We start from the raw sequence: 14,058 nt of genomic DNA on the forward strand, positions 1-14,058 counted from the left end.
ATTTATTTATTAATGGACAGGCTAGAAATTTACTCCTCTCACTGTGAGGTCCTAGGTTCCGATCCCAGCACGGGCCTAAACCATTGATTTTCGAACATGTTTGGATCATAAATGATTATCACGTGGTCAGCAGTGAAGGAAAACATCGTGATGAAACCCACATACCCGAGAAATGCGTTTCGGAGGTATGTGACCTAACTTGTGTTGGGCTGTTTTCCCCTTCGCGGGTTGGAAGGCCAGACAGGCAGTCGCTTCTGTAAAAAACTGGGCCTGTCAAATCTTCAGGTTAGGTAAGCGGACCCTGTGAAAAACGGGATGATGCTAGGGAGATGATGATGTAGAAAAGCTCACGAAATTGATACCTTATAAAGAAAATAAACCTATAATAATTTAAAAAAAAAATGGCAAAAGGCTCGCTCCCTTATTACACGGGACTTACACATACTTACTGACTTAGACTTACACATGGGGAGGAAGTGAGGAAGTGTGTGTGTGTGAGTTAAGTGTGTATACTAATAACTATACACCTCTGCCTATCCTATAGGGGATAAAGGCGAGGGCGTGGGTGATACAGTTATGTAGGAGTTATTAAAATTAAATTACAGTTATGTAGGAATTATTAAATTATTAAAATTTAGATTACAGGGTCACGTTATGTACAGTAAAATAATTGTTTCATTGAAAAATTAGGTAGGTATATTTAGGTCCACATTTCTCGTTATGGTGAAACAAATTAGAATGAGTAGATACCTTTTTTTTATTTATCCTTTTTTTATTTATTCTTTTATTAGTAACGAAAAGCTCGTAAGCTCGATATGAGAAAGCTACGTGAGGTGATTGTTATTCAATCTCTACAGGACGGAGGTGAGCTACTTGGAGATCTACAACGAGAGGGTCAAGGACCTGCTGGCGACAGACGCTGGTCACTCGTTGAGAGTCCGCGAGCATCCGAAGCTGGGACCGTACGTGCAGGATCTGTCCAAACATCTGGTCTCCGACTATGATGATATACAGGTTAGTACAGTCAGTATACAGGGTGTTAGTGACACCCACCGTGACCAGTCCTTTAAACCAACCACCGTAACCAGTCTTTTTTTGGTCCTTTCTTTTTTTGGGGTCTTTGGCGGCACTATAATAACCCTGACACCAGGGTTGATGGGGTTGGTAATCCACGTCACAACCTACACGAGAGAAGAAGAATAATTTATTATGAAACTGTGTATCCTGTGTACTATGTGTGTCTGTGTGTGTGTGTGTGTGTGTGTGTGTGTGTGTGTGTGTGTGTCTGTGTGTGTGTGTGTGTGTGTGTGTGTCTAGTTATTATCTTAGTTGGCTATAATAGTCGTGAGGTTATGTCATACCCGTTTCCAACCCCAGGAATGCATGCATCGCGGCAACCTGCACCGGACGACAGCGTCGACACAGATGAACGATGTGTCGTCTCGCTCGCACGCCATATTCACCATCACGTTCGTGCAGGCCAGCTACTTGCGGCACAACAACATGCCGTCAGAGACCGTCTCCAAGGTGCACCTCGTCGACTTGGCTGGCAGGTGAGTCACTTCGCACTCGTGTCTTGTAAGGCATAGAATGCGTAATTGAGGATTGTCACTAACGAATACTGAGGGGGATGATTCTGAGTTGATATTCAGTAGGTAACATAGTTACACTTTGAATCATCATTTTTTACATAACAAACGCCTCATCCGTCTAAAACTACTGCCACAGTTTCTCACAACCTGTATAGCCGGGAAAAAGAAGCTGCAAGAAAAACCTCGCCGCAGGGCCCTAGACGTTCTTTTTTTTTTAAATAAAATCTGATGGCATCATGGCACTATCTACCTTTTCTCGATTTTTTGAATCCTAATAACTCTGGTTATTATTATACAATTAAGTAATTTGGCTGCCTAATATTAGTTCTCAGACAGTTAATTAATTAAAAACATGCATTTATATTTTCTGAATAGATAGATAGATAGATAAATCATTTATTTGGTCTACAGTCACACATGCATACAATACAAATCAACAACAATACACACCACATACAAAATGTTTAACACACGCTAGGTATGTATGTGTGCTGCGAATAACGTCCCCGTACTACCGGTGTGCGGTTGACCTGATCAGACAAACGGGATTTTTACGCTATCAAATCTTGTTTGGTCGAAGCATTGGCGTGTAGGTATGAAAAGGAAGACATTTTCTTTTTAAGCGAGCGAGCAGACGCCACAGGCGCGACTGGCCAGCGGCTAGTGGAAGGTGCTCACATCAACAAGTCGCTGGTGACCCTGGGGTCCGTCATATCCGCCCTCGCCGAGTCCAGCCAACAACCCATTGATGGTGAGTGCATATTCTTCTTCAAAGAACCACGCTCTTGTCGGTGCTACATTCTCCATTCTTGTCTATTAAAAGGCCAATTCTTTCACTTCCTTATAAGACACGACGTTCGCCTTCTCTTTAATCTGTAACATGTAAGCTGTTCTTGGTCTTCTGTCTTCCACAGAGCACTTGATAATCATGTGTGATCCAACCATTAATTCGAAAATTGGCTCGGGCTATAGGCTCGAGCTGAGATTCGAACCCGTCCCAGGTTCACAGTGAGATTCAAACGTTATTCCGACTGACCACGGCTCGTTCTACCAATCGTGTTTATTTTTTTTATTTTTTCACCGCCAGTTCGACAACAGAAGGGCGTAAAGAAAAACGTATTCATTCCGTACAGAGACTCCGTGTTAACTTGGCTACTGAAGGACTCTTTAGGTGGCAACTCTAAAACGATTATGATCGCTGCGGTGAGTTTTTCTTTTATATCGCTTCTGAAAGTTGGCAACATCGTTGCTTGTATAGCTTAGCTAACTTCCCTTTTGTAACTTCCTTGTATTATACATTGTTTGAGGTTTACGCGGTTATTATCATAATTAGAACACATAATACCGGGTTCTTACCGCGTTATATCAGGGATTTGAGTCGTCCCGTTATCATGGCACTTGCAACTGTGTTGAAATATCGGGAGTCTCATATCCCAATAAACACTAAAACTTGCGAATGAAAAGCCACATAAATTTATTTGAGTATGTGTTATGTGATCTAAAAATGCAGTTTTACTAAAAAATAATCAACTTCTTCTTTTTTCCCACGTTTTTTTTTCAGAGCTTTAGAAGCGTTACCCAGGATAATTTCATCAGCGTTACTGGAAATCTAAAAAAAAGAGTCAGATGAATCCGTGTATTTTTTTTTGGAAAAAGTTCTGGAAGTATAAATTTTAAATATAAATTAATCTTCATTGGTCCACTCATCAGATCTCCCCAGCGGATTGCAACTACGGCGAAACACTGTCCACCCTGCGTTACGCCAACCGCGCTAAGAACATCATCAACAAGCCCACCATCAACGAGGATCCCAACGTCAAGCTCATCAGAGAACTGCGCGAGGAGATTGACAAGCTGCGCGCGCAGATTGCGCACAATACTGTAAGTCATACACCATTTAAGCAGACTATATCATCATTACCAGCCGGAAAGGTTGGACACGCAGTCGTTTCTGTAAAAAAACCGGTTCTGGCAAATCTTCAGCTTAATATTTTCAAGGACAGAACGTCTAATGACGTTCCGATTCCAAGGTGTGATACTATCTATTATAAACCATCAATATCCCATGGTGCCTGCCCGTGAAAGGGTTAATTAAGCGTATCCTGTGAAAAGGGGATAACGCTAGGATATTCATGCTTTTCTTAAAAACCATAAACTATCACTAACTAGGCTACGGATGTACATTGGCCAAAGAGAGAGCCTTTAGCGCTCCCCATTTGTCCGGCCAAGTAGTTAATGATCATGAATCAAATCTTCAAGTTAAATAAGTGGACCCTGTAAAAACGGAATAACGCTAGGTTATTCATCCTTTTCTTAAAAATCATAAGCTATCACTAACTAGGTACATACACGGATGTAGGTACATTAGCCAAATTGCCGATGTCTTTAGAACAGGTTCAGTACGATCTACTCTGAACCGGCGTGCGTGTATGAAACGATTGGTGAATGTGCAGGAAGCAGGAATGGAAAAAGAAAAAACAAATGGAATTTTATCGTCACTGGCCGGATCACCAGCTGGAAAGGTCAGATAGGCAGTCGTTTCTCTAAAAAACCGGACCTTGATGTTAAATATCTTCAAATCTTCAAGTTAAATACGTGGACCCTGTGAAAACGGGATAACGCTAAGATATACATTCTTCTCTTAAAAACCATAAAATATCACTAACTAGGCTACAGATGTACATTGGCCAAATTGCCGATGTCCTTATAAAAGGTTCAGTACGATCAACTCTGAACCGACGTGCGTTTATGAAACGATTGGTGAATGTGGCGGAAGCAAGAGAAGTGTGTGAGGATCGAAGGAAATTGAATTCCATAGTCTCTGCTTATCCCGCTGGGAAATATGCGTGAGTTTATGTATGTATGTATGTATGTATATATCACTAACATTCTTTCCAGGACCCAGTACAAACAGAACCAGGGGTGCTCGCGACGCTCCAACGCAAAGAAGCCCAAGAGAAAGTCCTCACTGAGAAGTGGACGGAGAAATGGCGGGAGACGCAGCAGATATTGCAAGAACAGAAGGCTCTGGGGCTGAGGAAGAGTGGGCTTGGAGTGGTGTTGGACTCTGATATGCCGCATCTAGTTGGCATTGACGACAATCTGCTGTCCACTGGAGTCACGCTCTATCATCTTAAGGTATTCTTCTTCTTCTCAGATGGATTGTGTTAGATCCAGTGCAATTCACCAAAAGTCTCTGGTGAATCGGTTTGACAAGGTATGCCGTAATGTAGTTGACAAAACGACCTACTGACGAACTGGAGATCCTGGGTTCGATTCCAGGTGAATTCACATAAAAATACTTTGATATTGGCGCTACTTTGGTTAACACACGCAGAGCACTAACGAAGCTCTAAAGAGGGTTTTCACCGAGATCTAATTCCTGAAGAACATTCTTGCAGAACCCCTAATTATATTTTAAGTTATACCTGTCTTTTTCTTATTCGCCGAAAAGGCTTTTGGTTAGGAGTAAGACGGTTATGTTTGTGAATGTGGCTACACATACATAACTTACATAAAGAATCTATGTACGACCCATTGTTGGACACAGGCCTCCCCTCAATCAACTAGAAGTAGTATGGAGCATACTCCACAACGCTGCCATTGCGGGTTGATGGAGGTGGTTTTTACGATTTATATGACTAATAGCCAGGATTACGGCTAAAACTACCCAAAAGTAAAATATTTACAAGAAGTTTGTCTCCAGGAAGGCGAGACAGTGATCGGCAGCGAGGAGTACTCCCCGACTCCGGACATTGTGCTGACGGGCGCCGGCGTGCTCCCCCTGCACTGCCGCGTGTCCCTCCGCGAGGGGGTGGCCACCGTGCACCCCGCGCCCGCCGCGCAGTGCTGGCTCAACACCGTGCTCATTGACAAGCCCGCTAAACTCAGCCAAGGTACATACCAGCCAGATTGGCATTACTTCTCCTAATCCACTATTACAAGCCCACCTAATTCGCATGCTTTTTAACAGCCTCCTGTCGCGATCGGTTCGGGTTCGATTCCTTGAGACTGTTCTTGTTCTTACTTTTCCGAGATTCCGTCGGCAGTCGGCCATTGTATTGGTTTACCGGCTTGATTCCCAAAATCCCAGTACCGGATTTGCACCAATGAGTTATTAATTTGTTTTAAGTGCAGTTTTCACTAACACACTTCTCTTGCTTCCTCCACATTCATCAATCGCTTTATACACGCACGCCGGTTCCGAGTAGATCGTATTGAACCTTTTCTAAGGACATCTCCAATTTGGTCATCGTAAGTCCTTCTCGGTCATCAACTTTCGCTTTATATACCGCTTTTGCAATTCTATTATCCTTCATCCGCTCTACGTGTCCAAACCAACCTAACATTCCATTCTCAATCCTAGTCACTATATCGTCTTTTACACCACATCTCTGTGTCTGTCTGTGTTGTCTGCAAGTGTGTCAGGATCGAAGCAAATGGAATTCTATAGTCTCTGCTTACCCCGGTGGGAAATAGGCGTGAGTTTATGTATGTATGTATGTTCACTAACACAGTTGTCTTACCTATCATGGTGCAACAGAAAGCTCTGTGAGGTATGGGTACTTAAGTTCATCTTGCGATGGATATACCTCTAACTGCTCCAGTTAGAATATAGTCGTGTGGTTATGTATGTTTGGCGGCGAGGGTGTGCCGCCGCCAAAGAATGATTGCAGGGTACCGAACAGAGCATAGCACAAGGTGGCAGTATGACTAAGGATTGACGACCCAACGGTGCTATGTTGGCAGTTGTATATATGCGTCGAGCTGTGTAAACTTCGATAGCGCGTTTCAGGGCTGCATTATTGAATGGTGGCGCCATCTGTTGCATATGGGCGGAACTAGCTGGTCAAACCACATATGTTAGATTTACTCAATGTCTGTACGCCCCAGGTTGCATTCTGCTGCTGGGGCGCACCAACATGTTCCGGTACAACGACCCCGCGGAGGCCGCCAAGCTACGCCAAGAGGGCGCCTCTGTCATGAACCTCTCGCGCCTCTCGCTGCTGTCCTGGTCCACCACCGACCTCGCTGCTAGCACTGAGAACCTCAACACTACTCTGAGGTGAGTATCTTAAGGCCCCAGTCATTGAGTACTGTAGATAAAGCACGGCATACAAAAATATAACAAAACTTGACCCTAACTTAAACACACACAACACACACTCACATACAAACACTGTAAAACACTGTAAGTAACTTCTCGTCTCACCAAATTTAATTGTACGCCAACCGGCAGATCACAGCGGTCTTATCTTTGTAACATCTACTCACTGTACTTGTGTGTCACAATAAATGATTTGAATTTGACTTAGCTATACATTCATACGCAGCGGTATATAGATTGAATTTTGACGTTTAGTAAAAATTTCGTGTTTTGAAGTTTAGTAAAAATTTCGTGTTTTGACGTTTAGTAAAAATTTCGTGTTTTGAAGTTTAGTAAAAATTTCGTGTTTTGACGTTTAGTAAAAATTTCGTGTTTTGAAGTTTAGTAAAAATTTCGTGTTTTGAAGTTTAGTAAAAATTTCGTGTTTTGAAGTTTAGTAAAAAGTAACTGATTTGACTAGTTGGAAACTAGCAAACAAGAAACATTTATTGTTACATTTATTTGTTGTGTTTTTTGTGTGATTTATTGCCTACTATAATTTCCACTCGTTCGTTTCTTCATCAGTGACTTAGAAAGTGAGATCCGCTGCGACCACCGCATCGAGGCGCAGCGCGCGGAGTTAGAGCGAGAGAGACAGCAGTTCCTCTTACAACAGGAGGAGAGACAGAGACGGTGGAACGCCGAGAGAGAGGAGTTGCTGCAGGCGCAGAGGGAGTTGGATCAGGTGCGTAAATGTGTATGTTTTACTTTTTTTTTTTAATTTCATCTCCCTAGAGTTACCGCTTTTTTGTCTAACAGGGTAAAATTAGTTGTCGATCATGGTGGAAGTCAAAAAGAAAAATGAGATTGATTTGATTGATTGATTGCAATATTGCTTTTTTAGATGAACTTGATTTTTTATTTCATTGTGGCCTTTTTATCCCCCCTGGTCAGAGCTCGTACAGTAAAATATACAGGGTGTTAGTGACATCGTAACGAATACTTTGAGGGATGATTATTCTGAGTAGTTATCAAGTGAATTTTTTTGTCGCCAAAGTATATCATTGACAATAATAACAAAAAAATATCATGAATTTTGTCACGGAAAATTCCATTTGATATCAACTCTCTATACTCTCTCTACTCACTAACACCCATGACGCACTTGTAAATTGTAAAAATGTTTATTTTTCATAAGAAATACAGAAAATATTGGTACAATAAAAACCCCACAAAACCAATTCCTCGGTTTGTCTGTGGGAGTAGAGTTCGCTTAATGTTATTATGTTTAAGATACTTAAAGTTAACTTATAGCTAAGAGATCTTTTGCATGAGATGTTTAAATAAAGATTTTCTAAATTTATTTATATTGCACTCCTGACGTATGTCGACCGGCAGCATGTTGTACAGATACGGTATGCGTTTACGAAGTGTTCTGTCACCGAAGTAGTTGTTGACTCGTGGTACAACATACCTACCCGTCGACATCGTCCGCGTACACTGGCCATGCTCAACAAGTTCTCTATGGTCTGGATTGCTATGGTTATTTAATATTAATAAATAGGTGTGCTTTAGACTAACAGGAAGTACATTACAAATCTTAAATAGTGTTGTATAATTTCCATTATGGCTGCCTGTACATACTTGTACGGGGTGTAAGTGACACCGTAACAAATATCGGTTGAGGTGATTCAGCTCATTATTCTGAGTTAATATCAAATGGAATTTTCCATCGCAAAAGTATAGAATTGAAAATAATTTAAAACATCTCTAAAAGTTGCATGAATTTTCCGACAGAAAATTCCACTTGATATTAATTCAGCGTCATGACCTGAATCATCCCCCTCAGTATTCGTTACGATGCCACCATCACTCTGTATTTTGTTCTAAATGTTTGTATGTGTATGTGTGGCAGGAGCGCGAGGCCATGGAGCGCGAGTACGCGGCGGCGTGCCGGCGGCTGTCGGGCGACTGGCGCGCGCTGGAGAAGGGCTGGGCGCTGCGCCGCCGCGCGCTGCGCCACCGCCAGAAGGAGCTGGCCGCCCGCACGCAGCGGCTGGCTGCGCTCAGGGACACGCACCGCACCTGTGTCAGTACCACACTCCAACATTTACACTCATGACCAATATGTACCCACTTTACGACTCTGTCGCACTAACATATTTGACATTTAGCGAGACTTACAGTTCAATTTGTCAAAAAGGTTAATGTGACATGGTACCACAGTGTATACATATTAATGCTCGTGACCGTACAACAGGTCTCGGTATCCCGGTGGGGAAATATCACAAAAAATACTTTCTGATCCCTAGTTTGGTCAGGACATTACAGGCTGATCACCTGATTGTCCAAAAGTAAGATGATCCGTGCTTAGGAAGGCACGTTAAGCCGCTGGTCCCGGTTACTACTTACTGATATAAGTACGTAGTCGTTACATGAGTCATGTCAGGGGCCTTTGGCGGTTCAATAGTAACCCTGACACCAGGGTTGATGAGGTTGGTAATCCACCACACAATCCACACGAGAGCAGAAGATTTAAATCAGGCAAAATCAATATTGCTTTTCGACATTTGACGACATTGCGCACTCAATTTTGTATGCGCGAATGTCAAACTGGCCTGTGGTGTTAAATTTTGTACCGCGTGAGAGAGAGAGAGTGATATTTCGTCGTCTATCTGGAACTACAGGACGCAGAGACTGACTATTCTCAGGGACACGCATCATACTTGCGTAACTATTCCTTTCCTTTTTGACTCATAGACAAAGAGGGAAACAGGATAGAAAAGAGAGGAGAGATAGAGGGTATTATCCGACGATAAGATAATCCTTGGGAAGGCACGCTAAGCCGTTGGTCCCGGTAACTACTTACTGATGTAAGTAAGTAGTCGTTACATGAGCCATGTCAGGGGTCTTTGACGGCTCAATAGTAAACTTGACTCTAAGGTTGATGGGGTTGGTAATCCACCTCACAATCCACACCATAGAAGATGAAACTGAAGGGGGTGGGTGAAGAGTTACAGTTCTATAAACAATATTATTCTTCATTCTATGACATCGTGCTTTCTAATCTTTGTTCGTTTGTAAAAACAATGTCAAAGACACAATAACAGTTAACAATATAAATGGCAAAGATTAAGACATAAATAGTCAATAAGCATCGGTTTATCTAACTGGTGGTTGCATCACGGAGTGCCGTAATCTACGATGTCATTGTCCCAGCTATCTCTGGATTGCTACTAACGGTTCTCGACTTAGAAACGAGTTACTACAGTTCTCATCGAAAAGTAACCTCGTAAGTTTATGTTTCGTAAGGATTATCAGAAAAATGTTTTAAAAATTAATGCCAATTTACAGTAGGTACTGTGTGGCTTGAAGAGCTTGGTGGCGCAGCGGCAAACGCGCTCGGTCTGCGATTGTTGAAGTTAAGCAACTTTCGGAAAGGCCGGTCATAGGATGGGTGACCACAAAAAAAAAGTTTCCATCTCGAGCTCCTCCGTGCTTCGGAAGGCATGTTAAGCCGTTGGTCCCGGCTGCATTAGCAGTCGTGAATAACCACCAATCCGCTCTGGGCCCGCGTGGTGGTTTAAGGCCCGATCTCCCTATCCATCCATAGGGAAGGCCCGTGCCCCAGCAGTGGGGACGTTAATGGGCTGGTGATGATGATGACTGTGTGGCTTTTAATTCTTCATTTTAATATCACATCACTAATTTAAGAGCCACTCTTGTCGGTGTAGCTTTCCATGCTACTTTTTTAGGGAAAAATAGGGCAGTGGTTTCCCTTTTGCCTTCCACCCCGCAGTACTCTGTCTGACGCGTGTGGGATGGCGCCCAGAGTAGTCTATTTCGAAGCCGTACTAGGACTCCTGTCCTGCCTCTGAATAGTACTGTTACTGATATTAATATACCAAAATTAAAATTTAATTGAACTTATGTCATAGAATAAGGAATAATACTACGTATGGAACGGCAACTCTCCGTTCCCCACCAACGGCTGAGCTAGGTTTACCTCACCCCCCTCGGTCTTACTTTAGTCTTCAATCGTATGGGCACCAGACGTCACACACACAGATGCGCGTGTACGATAACGTCAATGTGTAGCGTCTGTGTAAACGGAAGTTTCTGGAGTGTGCATTGGACCTGTTAAACTAGTACAAAACATTTTTCTCCATTAAATTCGACAGTAATAAGATTGAAACGTCTATTTCTGTGTCACTAATAAATGGAATAAAGTTTTTTTAGCTTATTTGTCTTCAGAAAAAAAATAAACGCACAATCAAACTTCATACTTTCATCTTTTCTTCACTGTAAGTAGAAGCAAACTCACTCGTTTCTCGCTCGATTGTTTCTAGTTCCCGTAGTACCGCAGCAGCTATGAAACAATGCGCTTATTGTCAATAATGTATTTCTCACAACTTTCCTTCCACTGCTCTGCTTGTAGTCGTGTCTGTGTGTCACTATTATATTCGATATTTGAATAAATATATTATAACCTAAGTGACCTAGTAGACCTTCTATTGCGTTCTATTTTCGAATCACTACCTTCTATTTTAATTTAAAAAGTATTTAGAAGTTCCATTTTTAAATTTTATTTCTTTTTATTTTTACTTTTTAGTTTGTTTTTCTTTTTAATTTTGTTATTGGTGGAGTTCTGAATACCGTGGTGTGTGGATAAGATTAGGTGAAGATTTTATTTGATAATTTTTAATTGGAATTTCGTGTTAAGATACTTTGTCTAATTTAAATATTTAAAAAATTATGGTCTCTAAATTGAAACTGACGCCTGTGTTAATAACATTATAAAGGATATCATCATTTAGTTTTTCATATTATTATCGAAAAAATATTATCATTTTTTAATTTTATATCTGATAGGTATAGCCTTATAAGACCCGCATTTGTTTAATGGAATAAGTTCCAGTCGTCACTTCCTTTAAACATAACATACCATAAGCTCACGTCTATATTCCAATGGGGGTAGTCAGAGTACATCCGTTGTACCAGAACTAAGTACCCACACCTCACCGTGCTTTCTGCTAGACCAACGTGAGAAGTGGTGAGCCGTATCGCTGTCTATAATGACACTTCCATTGAAATAAACGTCCACGCAGCATATAGCCGTACCGAGTGGAAAACCATAACCTGTGGTCGCGCAGTGAGGGAACGGGGAAGAAGAAAAAGATTGAAATAAACTGTTATTTTTCTTCTCATCATTTTCAACATTCACTTCTGCAGTTGGAATATCAGACACTAAAAACAAGCCTCAGTTTCAGTTTCAACCGAAAAAAAAACTAACCTCCCAAAATTTTCACTAACAAAAAAAAATTCGAAAAATTCAGAACTCTATATATTATTGTTTGGTTGGCACCCCTACCGTTAGGCGGAGAACGAGGAATGCCACGCCGCGGCCTTGCGGACAGAGATAGAGGACAAGAGGACTCAGCTGGAGGAGTTCGTGCGAGGGAAGGTGCAGGAGCTGCGAGAGAGGGGGTACACGCTGCCTGAGGTACGTAGGGGGGAAAGGGACGGGGCCGGGAGGGGGGGGGGGGTTTTATCCTCCCCTCCAAAGGGTCTTGTGGTGGCAGTATCTTCGCTTGGAATTGTCTTTATTTGACGTGTGAATGTATATAATGCAATGTTGGCGATGTAGCTGAAGGCTTGAAAAGGTATTCTTCTATGCTGTAGAAAGTAGTTATTACCATTAACCTTGATATCACGTGAAATAGAAGTTAAAAAGATAACACGAAAATTACTTCTTCATACACACATAACAACCTTTACAGGGTGTTAGTGACATCGTAACGAATATTGAGGGGGATGATTCAGCTCATGATTATTATCAAGTGGAATTTTCCATCGCAAAAGTATAGAATTGAAAATAATTTAAAAAAAGAACGTGATTTTTTGGGGTTTAACGACTCGTCAATGTTTTGTAACAATAAATGTATAAATAAGATAATGGACTAATGTTATGGGCGATAGGCTGATCCCTTATCACCATAAGGTTCATCATATCCATCTTAGGACTTCGTATCAACAGTGGCTGCAAGTTGTCTTTGATTACTTGTGGCTCTACCCACCCCATTTGGGATTACGGGCGTGAGTTTATGTATGTAAATGTATAAATAAATAACTCAGAATCGTGAGCTGAATCATCCCCCTCAGTATTCGTTACGATGTCAATAATACCCTGTATTTAGGCGATTGAAAACTTAAAAAGTTTAATGTGCTTGCAAAGACGTGTAGACTTGCTTGGATGTCTGAGTATGCTTGAGTATGTGTTTTTGTTTTGTTTTTCCATATCATCATCCATACCAAAACGTCTTCAGGTAATGAGGGAATTCCTAGGCTACTTAAGGCCCTGCGCAGACGACAGACTATCCGTGACGCACTTTTTAGTCTGTGAAAATATAACCTATGCAATTATATGCAGTAACGCACACGACGCGCAAAGAGTCCGGCGCGTTACTGCATATAATTGCATAGGTTATATTTTCACAGACTAAAAAGTGCGTCACGGATAGTCTGTCGTCTGCGCAGGGCCTTATAATAATTACCTTTTTTCTCTCTCGATTCAACACGAGGTTCGCAAGTGGGCATCCTCAGGCCTGTTGTCTTCAATTTTGTACCGGGTTAGAGCCCTCAGCGCTCCCCATTTGTCCGACCAAGTAGTTAATGCCATCTGCGGCAAATCTACAATAAGTCACGTCAAAAAGAAATTGATGCGGCTATTTCTGAGGTTTTTTTGTCCTTCGACCTAACCTTCCAACACGAAGCGGTAATTAGGTAACACGACCTAACTTTCCTTCTTTTACCTCCGAAAATGGGTTTCCTCGCGATGTTGTTGCCATGTCGCGTCTACTTTAGAAGAAGACGACGTGAACCGCGAAGGACGAAGGATTCTACACTCGGGCATAGAATAAGGAATAATACTACATCTAGAACGGCAACTCGGTCTTACTTTAGTCTTGGACCGTATGGGCGTCAGGCGTCACATACACATATGCGCGTGTACGATAACGTCAATGTGTAGTGTCCGTGTAAAACGAGGTCTGTTGTGAGATTCGGGATAGACCAAGCGTTAGGATCTCTTGCGCTGTATTGAAATTTACGCTGCGCTGTGTGGTACAGTTTCGGACACAAGGGATAAACACTTACCTTTCCTTTTTGATTCGTCGTAGTCGAGTAAATGACACCACTTCGACTCTCAACAGAGAGGGAACGACTATTTTTATTTATTTATTTATGTAATACAAACATTATCATGACAGGCACTTAACCTAATGCGACAATGTTAGCGTACAATCTTATAAGATAACAATTGATAAGCTACTCTTTGGAACTCAGCCAATGTGCATGCGAACAAATCCAGATTCTGTGACA

General features: G+C 41.8%; 1 protein-coding gene and 1 long non-coding RNA gene across 2 annotated transcripts in view; one reads left to right on the top strand and one right to left on the bottom strand.

Moving 5' to 3' along the window:
• LOC126375348 (kinesin-like protein Klp98A) overlaps positions 1-14,058 on the top strand; it is a 41,948-nt gene that overhangs the window by 8,109 nt on the left and 19,781 nt on the right. The window contains exons 6-16 of the mRNA XM_050022295.1: positions 858-1,014; positions 1,378-1,553; positions 2,216-2,343; positions 2,680-2,795; positions 3,303-3,473; positions 4,491-4,730; positions 5,299-5,488; positions 6,486-6,657; positions 7,264-7,423; positions 8,594-8,767; positions 12,056-12,181. Of these exons, the coding sequence (XP_049878252.1) occupies positions 858-1,014; positions 1,378-1,553; positions 2,216-2,343; positions 2,680-2,795; positions 3,303-3,473; positions 4,491-4,730; positions 5,299-5,488; positions 6,486-6,657; positions 7,264-7,423; positions 8,594-8,767; positions 12,056-12,181 (1,810 nt within the window). The remainder of the gene's footprint in view (positions 1-857; positions 1,015-1,377; positions 1,554-2,215; positions 2,344-2,679; positions 2,796-3,302; positions 3,474-4,490; positions 4,731-5,298; positions 5,489-6,485; positions 6,658-7,263; positions 7,424-8,593; positions 8,768-12,055; positions 12,182-14,058) is intronic.
• LOC126375358 (uncharacterized) lies at positions 8,671-13,979 on the bottom strand. The gene is made up of 3 exons (XR_007567564.1): positions 13,834-13,979; positions 13,233-13,368; positions 8,671-8,763 (listed from the first exon to the last, which is right to left on the bottom strand). It is a non-coding gene; the product is annotated as an uncharacterized LOC126375358 (long non-coding RNA).

The sequence above is a fragment of the Pectinophora gossypiella genome, chromosome 18, assembly GCF_024362695.1.
Source record: "Pectinophora gossypiella chromosome 18, ilPecGoss1.1, whole genome shotgun sequence".
In the NCBI taxonomy this organism is placed as follows: domain Eukaryota; kingdom Metazoa; phylum Arthropoda; class Insecta; order Lepidoptera; family Gelechiidae; genus Pectinophora; species Pectinophora gossypiella.